The sequence below is a fragment of the Hyperolius riggenbachi genome, chromosome 12 (genome assembly GCF_040937935.1).
Source record: "Hyperolius riggenbachi isolate aHypRig1 chromosome 12, aHypRig1.pri, whole genome shotgun sequence".
NCBI lineage: Eukaryota > Metazoa > Chordata > Amphibia > Anura > Hyperoliidae > Hyperolius > Hyperolius riggenbachi.
In genome coordinates, this window is record NC_090657.1 from 209,393,899 (window position 1) to 209,409,040 (window position 15,142).

The 15,142-nt window shown below is 43.7% G+C and overlaps 1 protein-coding gene across 1 annotated transcript in view; it reads left to right on the plus strand.

The window, feature by feature from the left end:
* Nucleotides 1-370: 370 nt before the first annotated feature.
* LOC137541043 (cilia- and flagella-associated protein 337-like) overlaps nt 371-15,142 on the plus strand; it is a 129,153-nt gene continuing 114,381 nt past the window's right edge. Inside the window, exons 1-6 of the mRNA XM_068262192.1 lie at nt 371-423; nt 3,187-3,324; nt 3,510-3,568; nt 8,195-8,441; nt 8,797-8,940; nt 11,890-12,012. Coding sequence (XP_068118293.1) covers nt 3,223-3,324; nt 3,510-3,568; nt 8,195-8,441; nt 8,797-8,940; nt 11,890-12,012 — 675 coding nt within the window. The 5' untranslated portion in view covers nt 371-423; nt 3,187-3,222. The remainder of the gene's footprint in view (nt 424-3,186; nt 3,325-3,509; nt 3,569-8,194; nt 8,442-8,796; nt 8,941-11,889; nt 12,013-15,142) is intronic.

Here is a 15,142-nt window from a genome sequence, read left to right on the forward strand (position 1 = left end):
CCCAACCTTCCCACACAAGGACAGACATCCATTTTACTGTCGGTTTGGCGAGATAAAGTCACACAATATTTGGGCTTTGCTGACACCTGTCAGACACCAGCGCAGTGAGAAGTTTCTCTGTCACGGTGTGAACACTTTACTTGTTTCACCAGCTGATATGTGTCACGTTCAGAGGGTTAATCTGGCCACGCCATTGTTTGCACTGTGATTTATCGCTGACAGAAAACAGCCGTAGCATTTTCCATGTCAGTAGCCATACACAAAGCCAAAGCACGCTGTGCCAGGTACGACCCCATGTCCACCTTCCAGGTCTTCTGCAGATGTCCAGACAGAGGAAGCCGAGCTGTAATCACTGAGGACTTTCACCACACTTTCAGGTAGCAGCACAGCTGTCACCATTGGGGATCTCCTGCAGGCATCCAGGTACCGGTAAAAGCATAGCTGCGATCATTAGCAACAGGTGATGTCATTCAAACATCCAGGTAGTGGTACAATTGATAATTAGTAGCAGGTGACATCCCTCAGACTTCCAGATAGTGGTACAGCTGTAGTTTTTAGCTGAGCCAGCAGGTAACAGGGAAAAGCGCACAGATTCAACTTTTCCATCAGAATTTTGCTATATCACATTAACCGCTTCACTACTGAGGAGGTTTTCCCCTTCTGTACCAGAGCAATTTTCAGCACTCCTTCCATTAATTTGCCAATAACTTGATTACTACTTATCACAATGAAACAATCTATATCTTGTTTTTTTTTCGCCACCAATTAGGCTTTCTTTAGGTGGTACATTTTGCTAAGAAATATTTTATTCTTAATGCATTTTAATGGGAATAATAACAAAAAAATGAAAAAATACATTATTTCTCAGTTTTCAGCCATTATATGTTTAAAATAATACATGCCGCCGTAATTAACACCCACACATTTTATTTGACGATTTGTCCCGGGCATTAAAACATTTAAAATATTTTCCTTGTACAATGTATGGCACCTATATTTTATTTGGAAGTAAAGGTGCATTTTTTAAATTTTGCGTCCATTACTAATTACGAATCCATAATTTCATAAATGACATGAATATACCCTTTTGAAAGTGTAGTCCTTAAGGTATGTATATATGTATGTATGGTATGTAAGGTATGTATGTATTTTTTTTATTTGTCTTTTAATGTGCATATAATTTATTTAGGTAACTATGGGAGTGGGTGGGAGGTAAGGAGGTCATTTTAAATGTATATGTTACGGCCAGAACCCGAAGTCTGGCCACTTCGGGTTCTGGCCGGTCAAAACTAGAAGTGGCCGTCTCACTACGGCCAATGCCCGAAATAAATCGATTCCTGGTGGCTCTGTTCCTCTCTCCCTAGCTCTGGCTCCTCCCCCTGCCCCCCTCCTATTGACTTGTGGCAGCCGGGGACACACGCATGCTTCCAAAGGTCACAGCAGGGAAGCAGAGCTGGAACGCAGCAGACATCGCTTCTACCAGCACCCGCTCTGCAGGAACGAACGTCATGAATCCCTGCTTTCCTGCCATGATGAACGACTCTGGAAGCATGCGTATGTCCCCGACTGCCACAAGTCTTTTTATTAAAATAAATGTATGTAGGTGTAATTTTACTGTGTGTAAGTGTAATTTTACTATTTGGCCACAAGATGCCCTCTCGCATTATTTCCTATTAGCATACTATAAGTACGCTAAACAGGAAGCAATGCGTGGACGTGTTACTCCGGAAGATACAATGATGCAGGCATCACAATGATGCCAGCGATCATTCACACGGGGACTTAGATTAATGAATGGGAACTGCGTTCCCATTCAATTATCTCCCCTCTAACTGGCGGCGGCAAGTACAGCGGCGGGAGCTAGCGGCTGCCATTCGCAGCCATTGATGATTATCTGCGTGGCTTGGCTGGAACTGAAGTCCTGCCCGACGTAGATACGCTGTAGAGAACCACGAAAGTGGTTATAACAAACCTGACGCAAAAATAAACTTATGAGATAATGAACTGTATGTGTAGTACAGCTAAGAAATGGAACATTAGTAGCAAAGAAATGAGTACAGAGTACTAGTTTTCTAGTACAAGTGGAGTTAAAAAAAAAAACTGTTATCAGTTAACAGTTGTTATCTATGCAAAAGAGCTTCTCTGAGCTATTTGACACACTGGGTTGAATACAGTCCTTTTTTGTCTGAAGCACTTAAAGCGGATCCGAGATGAAAAACTAACTATAACAAGTAACTTGTCTATATATGTTACCTAAAGTTTAGATAGTTTACACAGCAAATCTAGCTGCAAACAGCTTTAATAGAAAATGATTATTTCTTCCTGTGATACAATGACAGCAGCAATGTTGTTTGTAAACATTACACAGAGGCAAGCTTATCTGCATCTTGAGCACTCAACCTGTGAAAAAAACCTAATCCCCCCCTCCTCCCCTCTGCCTCTGAAATCAATGGCTAGTAACACCTCCCCCTCCTCCTGCCCAGACTGAGCTCCCATGAGCCTTGCTACTGCCAAGGCTCTCTGAAACCCTGTGGGCGTGGCTTTTTTAGTTTATAAGGAATTCGAGTATTAAAAAAAAAAAGTATTTAGCTTGAGGAATGCCCTATAAACAATAGGAAAGGAACACAATTATGCAATGAGTAAAAGTTCACCTCGGATCCACTTTAAATAGCCAAGAAACAGTGAGAGTCATTATTTCTGCTTTGTCTTATAGCTTAAAAGACTGAGTGTGGTTTTGAAACATGCAACTATGACAGTATGATGCAGTGTTATTAAAAAAAAAAAAAAAAAAAAAGCTGTGTAACTGAAAATAAAAATAAGAGACACTTTTCTTTGCTACTAATGTTATATTCGTTATTTCGTTATCCGTAGTTCACATACAGTTCATTATATCATACGTTTTTGTTTTTTGCTTCAGGTTTGCTTTAAATGTTGGAGTTCACAAGATTCCGATATGTAATTCCAAACATTACGCAAAATGATGTTCTTGTAATGTGTGAACGGCTTTCACATGAATAGCTGACAATGTTTGACAATGCTTGCACATGACGGCACACCTGTGATAATTAGGAGTAGGTAATGATCCCTGAACTTACATGTAGCAGCTGTGATTAATAACTAGTGCTGGTGTTCTCCTGACTGTGTATTCTTCCAAGTAACTTTCTACTTAAATGTTTCCCACTCCAGGAACTTCCTGTCTTTTCTTGGACCCTTTGTCGGAAGATGCCTCTGCCACCAGTCCTACAGAAGAGAGTGCAAGCTCTGCAGAGACAGCAGCTGTCCAACTCCCTCATACAGGAATTGGAAGTGTTCCTAAAGAGACAGGTAAATGGTGGTCACGTACCTCCTCCTTGTGTTACAGTCATGGTGGTGAGAAGGATAACCATAGCCATGGCACAACATGCAACCGTTCTCATGTCTAACACCATTGAATAATCATAATGAGTATATAGTTTAGATGGTGCCTCAAGCCTCTAATAGTGATAAATGCTTTCTCCTCTTCCACACAGGGTGCGCAGAAATATCACACGAGACATCTCAGCTTCAGTGATGAAGAGAACGTCCTGAGGTGAGACCATGATGTGAACTGATACCTGGGCCATTCCATTTGGGAAATATGGGGGCTGCTACACAACAAATCATGATTACAGCTAATGTTCAAAGATTATTATTAATAGAGCCCCAGTCATCCCCTTTCCTCGCATACATAAAAAAGTGTCTGGAAATGTGGGCACTGGGTGAAGCTGCTAGGAAAATATTGGCAATATTACCAATATTTTACTATTGGGCACTGGATAATACCAATATTACAATACTCGTATTTTTACCCATATTCTACTATCACTTTACCTGACCTTCCTCCCTCACAAACTCTCCACTACCTACTCATAACACTAACCTACCCCTACCTATGCCTAACACGATCCCCCCACCTACGGCAACTTTGTTTTCATTACATACCAAGTGTGTTGCAGACGCTACTTATTGCTGTAGCCATTAAAACCAGCTTGCCCCTAATTTTTGAGTTTCCACTTTCCACTACTGCCGCTTTCATTTTTCAGTGTTAAGTGTGCTGCAGATTTATTGCTGTAGCCGTTATAACCAGCTTGCTGCTATTTTTTTGCGTTTATGCTTTCCACTACAAACGCTTTCATATTCCGGCGTCAAGATGCTGCAACTGCTATTTACTGCTGTAGCAAACTGATAGCTGTATCCGCTCATTTTTCAATGTATTCCAAAAATGGGGCCCCGGGGCAAAAGTAACCTGCCCCCTTGCAGCATTACGGAGGCATGTGTGACACGCACTCACCTCCTCCGAGTTCCAGGTGCTTGAAGTACCGTCTTTCTTCTCTGTACTTTTGCTGCTCTGCACTTCCTGCTCCTATGTTCCTAACAAACAGGCACTAGAGCCTAAATAGAGACACAGGAAGTTCAGAGCACCAACACTAGAGAAGACAAATGGACCTGCAATGCTTGGAACTCAGAGGATGGAACTCAGAGGATGTCTGAGTTCCAAGATGTCTGCCTCCGTAACACTGTAAGGGGGGGGGGGGGGGTTAGGGGAGTGGTGGCAGACTTTTGGGTAGAGCACAGAGTAGGGTGTTACAGTAATCAAGACGAGACATGATTAGAGCATGCACAAGCAGTTTAGTAGCCTCTTGTGTAAGGAAGGGATGAGTTCTGGAGATAGTTTTGAGATGGAGGTAGCAGGAGGTTGTTAATGTGTTAATATGTGGTTGAAATGAGAGCTCAGAGTCCATATATATATATATTCTGTGGCTTCACGGCTTCTTGATTCTTACATTCTGTGACCACACTGCCCGTGTGACTGCCATGTCCTGCTGCCACCTTGCACCTGTGACTGTTTTGTGACAATCTTGTCCTGTGGTTACATTGGCTGCTCTGTTCAGTGACCGCTCTGTTGTATGTCTCCCCTGCTTTTGTGACAGGCCTGTCATGTGAGCACCCACATGGAACCTTTGGATTTGTCTGAGCCTGTCCTGAGAATTAACCGGCCAGAACATCCTGAAGTCTAACTGCTACGAAATAAGGGAATCACCAGCAGACAAAGCAGAACAGGAGAATAAGCAGGATAAGGGCATCAGTGGATATAGCACAATAGAGAGATTCTGCTGAGTGGGGAGGATCAGCACAATAATGTATAATAGACAGCAGGAATGGGGGTTCAACAAAATAGAAGATCACATATAGTAGGATAGGGAGAGCAGCAGTTAAAGAAGAAAAGGGGATTCTCTTCTGTTTTGGGCCAACTGGTCTTTCCAGCCTTGACCTTGAGGATAGCAGAATGGCCATAAGAGCCAGAAGGTGCTTCAAGGTCCATGAAGAGGAAGTGCCCCCCTCCATCATACGGTAATGGGTGTAATTACATTTGACTGATTCATCTTTCTTCTCGCAATTCCACCGCTGCTCCTCTCTGTCAAACTCTTCATTGGCCACCCATTAACTAGAGGATCCAGTTCAAACTTTTAACCCTAACTTACAAAGCTCTCCACACTCTCTCTCCCCCGTACCTCTCCTCACTAGTTTCCAGATACTAACGCAGTCGCAATCTCAGACCTGCACATGAGCTTCTTCTGTCCTCCTCTAAAATTACCGTCTCGCATTCACGTATACAAGACGTCGCATGTGCTTCACCCCGCCTCTGGAATCCTTTGGCACAACACATTCGTCACTCTCCAACCTTTGATATCTTTAAACGTGCCCTCAAAACTCACTTTTTCCATTAAGCATATGCTGTACCTTAGTCCATTTTCCCTTCGACCTCTGGCCAAGTTGTAGTCCTACTAGATAACCTAAAACACACAGCCTTTAGGTATGACTATTGTATACTACCCCACCTCTTCAATATGATCTGGCTGATCACTCCTGGTTTATACTCAATCCTAATTCAGGAGAGTTCTGGCCGGTGCAGCCCCTCAGGGAGGTACAACACCACTCCTGCTCCACACAGTGATACTCTATTGAACATAGAAAGATGCACTCCACAGGCTTGAACATAAGTTCACTTTGCTGCATGTCAGTACACTACATGTTACGGGCTCCGCCCTCCACACCTGATGAAAGTAATATTCTTATTACTTTTGTCACTGTAATTACCAACTCTCTATTTTGTACCAATTCTGTATTTTGTACCAACTCTGTATTCTGTTTATTAGTGTATACCATTGTCTGTATTATTTTGCATGCCATGTTGGCTTCTTACTTTGTACAGTGCCACAGAATAGGCTGGCACTTTATAAATCAGTATTAATAATAATTACATGACTAATGTGAGCACTTAAAGTTTACTGGGCTTTACGCAATCTGTGTAGTATGTTACGCAGATAGCATAACTTGCATTATACATACTACCCCTCTTAATCCCATTTCAATAGTTCACTATTATTGCTGATGTCCCAGTGGCTGGGGTGTATTCCTGCCTTCCAGCCACCCCAGAACTGGGGGAGACGGTGTGAGATCATGCGAGATATAGTGTAGTTGTGCCTGAACACATGTAGAGTCAATCAATTGCATATGTGCAATGAGTATTCTGTGATTTCTAGCTGTGACCTTCCTATTGGCCTGCTGAAATTTGTTGTTCTCCAATTTCTGATATGGTTCTGATGTTTCTAGTGTAAAACACTGGTGGAGGTGCCTTTGATGATATGCTATTGTAGAGGATTATATAGATGAGTAGTGTAATATCTTGCCTTCTCAGAAGAACAAACCATTGGTTAATGGAAAAAGTATACAGTATTTATTAATGCACTATTGACAACACGTTTCACTGGTCTTGGCCCACTTCTTCAGGTCAATACTGTACGTGACACACCTAAAATTTAGTAGCATATCGCCATGGATGCCTACACCAGTGTTTTTAGCATAGTTCATACTCCAAGTCACGAGGACTTATTGAAGTCCTCAACACTAATTCAGGAAAGCAACCAACCAGCATCTGCACCAACAGACCTGGGACACCAAGCAGGGATGGTTATATTCCTCCAGGCACAGATGGTGGTTGCAAGTCTTGCATCTCACTCTTGTGAGTATATTACTTATACACAAAGTCCTTTACCCTAATGTCCAATGATACTGCACCACTAGGCGCCCTGTCTCTCTTGTCCCGCAGATAATTGAGGTTACGGGTAACCATCAGCTCTGCCCTCTATAGCAAACATTATGAGGAGCTACCTACCCAAACTCCACCAGTAACTGTATTATAATGGTTTTGGTTGGAGAGCTGGAGAATGAAGGTTCTTGTGCTGGCTAACGCCTGGCTGTGTATAATGGTGGCCTCAAGGAAAATGTTCCTTTCTTTCAGTGATTCCACACCCCTCATGCAGTACTGTTGAAATGTGCTGCTCTGTAAATGAATATTGGAATATTGTGAGAAGTGTGTAAGAAAAGAAACATTCTAGGATACTACAGTTCAGCTGTTCCATGATCAGAATCAATTTCATTTGGCTAAATAAGCTGGCACTTACAAGGAATTTAACTTGGGAGTTGTTTAATGGACACAGACAAAACAATTCAAGGACAGACACACATCTGCCATTGCCACTGTAGTAGATTGCACTCTCGCAGGGCACTTTCTGCAAGGAGTTTGTATGTTCTCCCCGTGTTTGTGTGGATTTTCCTCCAGGCACTAGATTATGATGGACATACAACTATGGTAGGGATTAGATTGTGAGCCCCTCTGTAGGACAGTTATGGTAATAGATTTGATACTCTGTACAGCGCTGTGGAAGATGTCGGCACTATATAAATACTAAATAATAATAATTCATCAGTAATGGTGGAATTCACTGGGGTAGCAAGAGGACATGCTGGGTATTATGGGATGGCTGAAGTAAATTCCATCCCTATTTGGCAGGAACCAGCCTCCACTGACCAATAAAACTTTCAGAGGACACAATATTAAGAGATTTCATACAGCACAGCCTTCCAGGACAAACAACATATGGTCACAATGTTTATTATGGAAGGTAAAGTCTGTACTCTGTCATAAGCATCTGTATTTCTATGGTCTATGGTCATGGTGGGAAAGATTCCTCTTTTATGTTCACTAAGAGATTATTGTAAAGTGTGCACCCTGGTCGCCTCAATGTCCTACCAGGCGTTTGTCTAAAAGAAGTCTATGGTAATCCACTTGTGTACTTCAAGTTCATTTCTTTTTTTGTCTCTGGTAATACAGTTTTGATCGCAGAGAGAACATGCGACTGGAGGAGAAGTTTCGCCTGGATGACCTCCTGGTCTTGGAAGAAGTTTTTGCCAATCACAACCTCCAGGAGGAGCAGGAGGAAGAGATAGTGAAAAAGAAGAAGGCTGTAGGAGGCCCTAAGCAAGTTGGTAATATGACCTTGAAGGAATTTCAGAAGGTTCTTTCTGACCTTTTTGGATCAGAGGATTGGGATGACAATATGGAGCTCCTCTTTAACAAGGTAGAATATTCTATTTCTCTTCCTCTATCTTCTGCTCAGTATATTTGTCCTGGACTAATCTAGATATGGATGGGTATAACTATGGAACCATTAATTGCCAAGACCTGATCCTAACAGAAATTGGAAGAATTGCACAGGTGTATATCTCAATTACAAATTTTTTTATACTAATAATGTCCCTCTACTATGGATTGTGGTTGCCTTGGCTATATGTTATAAGTACGTGACCTTCTCTTTTACCCTCTTACTACCTGTTGCCTTCCACTGTTGTTTTTTTGTTTTTGTTTTTAACCTCCACTGTTTAAGCGTTTGCTCCTTTCTTTTGTATTTCCTCTTTTTCTCTCTTCTGTTTCAGGTGGATACTTCCTGCGATGGGTTAATTGACTGGAGTGAATTTTGTACATATATGTTGCTGCAGTATAAGGAACGAGACTATGTGATGACGCAGAAGGTGACTTTTCTCGGGGAACCCGTTATACGACTGTGTACCCGAAGCAAGGTCAGTGACAGTGAGAGATGGCTGCCCCACATATCATCTAATAATGAGTGTCTGATGCACTTAATTTCAGTGAAATGAGTGTGCATCCACCCTGAGAGTTTTTCACAAAACAGGAAGCAGCCTTATGTGCCTCAGCCACTGAGAGTTTGCTCCCTATTCATAATGCCTTGCCTGTGACCCCAACTACGTCTTTGATTGCCACCAGCCTTTGACCTCTGCTTATGACCCCGGTTATGTTTTGTCTGCCGCCAGCCTCAATCCTTGTCAGTGACCCCTACCTTGCCTCTTGCTCTGTGTACCTCCAGCCTCTGTTTGACTCCACATTGCAGCTTTGCCTGTTCTCCTCTGTCACCAGTGGGGCAATCCCAGGGGTCATGACCTGGTGGACACCAGGCAGCAAAGAAGTCTGTTGCCCACTAGGGGTAGCAGCCCATCGTCCCTTGTGGGGTGCTCTGGTGAAGACTTGTGGCCACCTAAACTTCACGACCTGGCACAGCCCACGCCAACCACCTGTGACAAGGTCAACAGGTCCTGTTCCAGAAACGCTTAACATAGATGATCTTCTAAAAGACGTTTTCCAGATACACGTTCTTAGACAAGACCCTATCCAGAGAGACCAGATAGATGTTCTAAGAGAAGACACTCCCCAGTGAGACCAGATAGGTGGTCTGAAAGGGCAAACTTTTCAGAGAAGCATCCAGATAGACAGTATCATGACAGGCATTCGGCAGCAGCACTCCTACAAGGCATTATTCAAATAGACATTCTGCTACAAGAAACTCTCGGCACAGATACTCTCCTGGGAGACATAATAGACATTCTCCAGAGAGAGAGAGACATTATTCTAATAGACGTTCATCTAGGAAACATAGATCTTGGTCTCCTTCATCATATTCTGATATAGGTCAGAGATACCAGGAAGGTCTCTCTGCTGGTCCTGCACTGAGACAGCTCTACCTGATAAAATGGTCTGTGAATAATTTTTTTATGTAATATGGTAGAGAAAAAGAAGCAGATAATCAACATGTCTTATCGTACATTCAGCAAGCGGTCCAGGATACATTTTAGAGAATGTCGGTTTTTAGGCTGCAAACAGTTCTTAAGTAGTTCAGCCACAGGGGGAAGATCCCTCAGCTTATGAGGTGGAGGCAGCCCACGGTAGGTTTTGATTTTCCATTAGTTCCACCTTTTCTATCAGATAATAAAGCAGCTTTAGACTGGCATGACTGGCATGAAGATAAGGATTCGTTAGTTGAGCCAGATAAATATTATCCTCATCTGGACAAGCAACCTAACACATTCCCTCTATTGAGAGTGATAAAGGATATCATTATTAGGGAATGGAATGAAGTCAAAAGCCATCTTTAGCTAATCGTTTTTCAAAACTTTATCCATTAAGAGAAGAGGATTCAAAACGTATTAATACAACACCGGTTATTGATGCTTCTATTATGAGGTTGCCCTGGCATGTTACACTTCCCATGGACAATCTTGTCTCCTTCAAGGATGCATTAGATAGAAAGGAGGATATAGATATAAAAAAAAAGTTTTCTTGGCAGCCGGGACAGCCTGTAAATCAGCAATAGCACTCACATCCTTAGAAAAAGCTGTAAAGGTAAGGGTGGATAACATTAAGACTGCAGTTAATACTGGCATGTTATAAAGTTCCTTGAATTAAAATTGGCAGGTGAATACATAGGGAAAGCAGCGATTGATATTATCAGATCATTGGCTAGATGAATGCTTCATAGTGGAACTGCAAAAAGGGCCTTATAGCTGAATCCCTGGTCGGCTGATTAAGCATCAAGGAATAACTGATGTAAAATACCATATGATGGAGTTCATCTTTTTAGAACAGAAATGGAGCGATATCAAAATGCAAATGGTTCGGCAACTGAGTATCAGAAATAGCAAGGTATGGGATCAGAGTTCAGAAGAATAGTCAGGCAAGCAAAAGGTCATAACAGATAATCACAATCAAACTAGTACTTTAGACTATCAACAGAATCTAGCTAAGTGTAGGATGACAGCTCCAGCTGGTCCCGGCACACTTTAGGATCTGACTCAGGTCTGAGTGCTACCACGTAGCATCGCCTGACAACCAGTAACTGAACAGCCAGCAGTATATATACTAAAACACTCTCCAGCCCCTCCCTAAGTGCTGGACCAATGAAACGAAGCAGGGTTGTCAGCTGACCGCCTTGGTCAGCTGACTCTTTTCTGACTGCCATTTAAGTTCTGCCTCTCTGCGCGCACGCGCGTCATTCTGAAGCTTGGTGGGCTATCAGTCCCAGCCACACCAGTACTGTCCTGCAATGCACTCGCTGGCCCGTGCGCGGGGTAGGTCGCGCCGCCATCAGCACCAGCGGCGGCCTCCCCGCGCTGGGTCAGACCGCTCGCAACAGGCCCATGCGCGCTAACCGATGCGTCGAACGCGGCGGGTTTTTCCGCGTTCCGCCATGCCATGCGCGGAAAGAGCCGCCTCCCGCTGGCTTATAGCGGCAGCTCTTCCGCGTTTCTTCACATCTGCCAGCTATGGAATGTCTGAGTGTCTTTCAGCAATCATTCCCATGGTGAAGTGGTCCCACAGGAATTTGAGAAGTCTACAAAACTTCTTTCTTCACAAATGGTACCGAGCCAATCTGTGTGCAAAAATTCCCCCTTCATTGTTGTCTCCCATCATTTGAGAAAATGTAGGCAAAAAGGTTAGTTGAATAAGGGCAGTCGTCATAGTTGATACTACATTCATATTGGCAGGAGGTAATGACTTCCTCATTTGGGTTCCTAATCCTAGACACCCCAGGACTAGCCTAGCATTGTTGTTCCTGAACCAGTGATAGTCATTCCTGCTACAATTGTTTGTCTTTATTTATATTTTGGATCCCTGAAGCCAGATATTTGATAAGTGAAACATTTTTGACAGACATAAGTGTTTTTGTCTCTCTCCAGCAAGAGCCCACCATCCGGGTCCTGGCCATCGGCAGTTCCCCACAGATATGGTTTCTCAGTGTCAGCAAGGGAGGTGTCCTGACTGCCTGGGACAGTGAACTGCATCCGCTAAAGGCCTTTGAGGTACATTTCACAGCAGGAGGTGGTGTGACAACCGCTTGCTGATATCATTTTGAATACAATATGCTCTCTTATAGAGGCTATACAAAATGTTAAGCATATTAATGTCTCTATTCTATTATCACAGAACTATGTCTAGTGATATGTTAAGAATCCATCACAGATGAATTAAATGTAGTCATTAGATGGCTCTAGGATAATTGTTTTATTCAGTAGTTTATTTGGCCTTGTGGACCATACAAGTCCAGAGAAGATAAATATCTGACAATATGGGACACACACAGTGCAGCTGCAACTACAGATGTAACAGATCAGAGCAATACTTTTAGGCTGGTTTCACAGTGGGACGTTACAGGCGCACGTTAGAGCAGCCTGTAACGCAGCCCACCGCACAGTAATGAAAAATCAATGGGGCTGTTCACAGTGCGGACGTTGCGTTACATTGTAACGCTGCGTCACAAGACAACGTACTGCATGCAGTACTTTGGACGCGGCTGAGCCGCGTTAGACTGCTTGCACATGCTCAGTAATGTGGGGAGGAGCGGAGAGCGGCCAGGCACATGGCTAATTAATATGCACTGCACGTTATGACGTGCAGTGTTTACTTCCTGGAGCAGCCGCTCTGTGCGGCGATTGGCCGGCGGGACCACGTGATGCCGCATGCGCACAAGAGTGCGCATCACGGCATCACTGACGCCAGAGTGAGCTGCACAACGCGGCTCACTCTGACGTCCAGATCCAGCACCACCAGGTGTTCCGTTAGGGGGACGTTATGCGACCTTAACGCCCCCTCTAACGCAACGTCCTGGTGTGAACTTAGCCTTAAGGATTTCAAACATAACAATTGGTGGTGTATTTCTTAATGCAAGCAGTCAATTTTGATCACTTAAAGAGCTGAACATGAAAAATATTTTATACATACCTTGGGCTTCTTCCAGCCCCATACACGCTGGGGCTGATCGATCCCACGCCGCCGTCCTCCGCTGCCTGCAGCTATGAGAACCGGCTCCCGTCACTGACGTCAGTCGGAGCCAGTCTGAGCGTAAGGGAAGTGCGCTCTTTGCGTATCTCTGCAGCAGTATATTGAGAGATACATAGAGGGCGCACTTCTCCTGCGTAGCCTGGCTCCGATGAAGTCAGCGACAGGAGCCGGTCCTCGTAGATGCAGGCAGCCTCGTAGATGCAGGCAGCGGAGGACGGCGGCGTGGGATCGATCAGTGCGTATGGGGCTGGAGGAAGCCCCAGGTATGTATAAAAGCTTTTTCATTTTCTAGGTCTACGTTCATCTCTGGTTCCCTTTAATTTTCTATAAGAACAAGTAGTTCATTTTCTCCCAGTAGTCCCACTGGGAGAAAATGGCAGAGATTATAATGTTCTCAGTGTCTGTTCACTGTGTAAAGCTCCAAACACACACTAGATAAAACTCAGCCATAGAGACTGATAACTGCCCCCTCTGACAGGAATCCACCTTTTGTACAGCAGCCACTGACCCCTTTCAACCCCTCAGCCAGTGATCTGTCCTGGCGGTTCACTTTAGCCAAGATGGCCAAGAGCTTTGTTCTCCCCACTAACCCCGCCTGCCGTGTGATGTCACTCCCATGCTGCTCCGCCCCCCCCCCCCCCCCCCCCCTCCTCTTCCCCATAGAATCAAACACGTCACTTGCTTGTAAACCAGTGATGTGTCTGCACAGCCTCTGCCCTAAAATGTCACTAGCTTGTGCCCACTATTTGTAGCTGTAATTTGCATTGTGGGCGGCCCTAGCGACAGATATTTATAAGTCACCATGGATGCTCAAATTTCCACACATTGCTGGTATTTTGTAGATTACACTTTATAGAGAATTTATGTGTGCATCAAACCAAGTAACACCTGACAAATCTGGCTTTTTGCCTAATTGGCTACTCACGAGATATACAGTGGTGTGAAAAACTATTTGCCCCCTTCCTGATTTCTTATTCTTTTGCATGTTTGTCACACTTAAATGTTTCTGCTCATCAAAAACAGTTAACTATTAGTCAAAGATAACATAATTGAACACAAAATGCAGTTTTAAATGATGGTTTTTATTATTTAGTGAGAAAAAAAACTCAAAACCTACATGACCCTGTGTGAAAAAGAAATTGCCCCCTGAACCTAGTAACTGGTTGAGCCACCCTTAGCAGCAATAACTGCAATCAAGCATTTGCGATAACTTGCAACGAGTCTTTTACAGCGCTCTGGAGGAATTTTGGCCCACTCATCTTTGCAGAATTGTTGTAATTCAGCTTTAGTTGAGGGTTTTCTAGCATGAACTGCCTTTTTATGGTCATGCCACAACATCTCAATAGGATTCAGGTCAGGGCTTTGACTAGGCCACTCCAAAGTCTTCATTTTGTTTTTCTTCAGCCATTCAGAGGTGGATTTGCTGGTGTCTTTTGGGTCATTGTCCTGCTGCAGCACCCAAGATCGCTTCAGCTTGAGTTGACGAACACATTGCCGGACATTCTCCTTCAGGATTTTTTGGTAGACAGTAGAATTCATGGTTCCATCTATCACAGCAAGCCTTCCAGGTCCTGAAGCAGCAAAACAACCCCAGACCATCACACTACCACCACCACCATATTTTACTGTTGGTATGATGTTCTTTTGCTGAAATGCTGTGTTACTTCTACGACAGATTTAACAGGACACGCACCTTCCAAAAAGTTCAACTTTTGTCTCGGCGGTCCACAACGTATTTTCCCACAAGTCTTGGCAATCATTGAGATGTTTTTTTAGCAAAATTGAGACGAGCCTTAATGTTCTTTTTGCTTAAAAGTGGTTTGCGCCTTGGATATCTGCCATGCAGGCCATTTTTGCCCAGTCTCTTTCTTATGGTGGAGTTGTGAACACTGACCTTAATTGAGGCCTGCAGTTCTTTAGATGTTGTCCTGGGGTCTTTTGTGGCCTCTCGGATGAGTTTTCTCTGCGCTCTTGGGGTAATTTTGGTCGGCCAGCCACTTCTGGGAAGGTTCATCACTGTTCCATGTTTTTGCCATTTGTGGATAATGGCTCTCACTGTGGTTCGCTGGAGTCCCAAAGCTTTAGAAATGGCTTTATAACCTTTACCAGACTGATAGATCTCAATTACAGTACTTTTGTTCTCATTTGTTC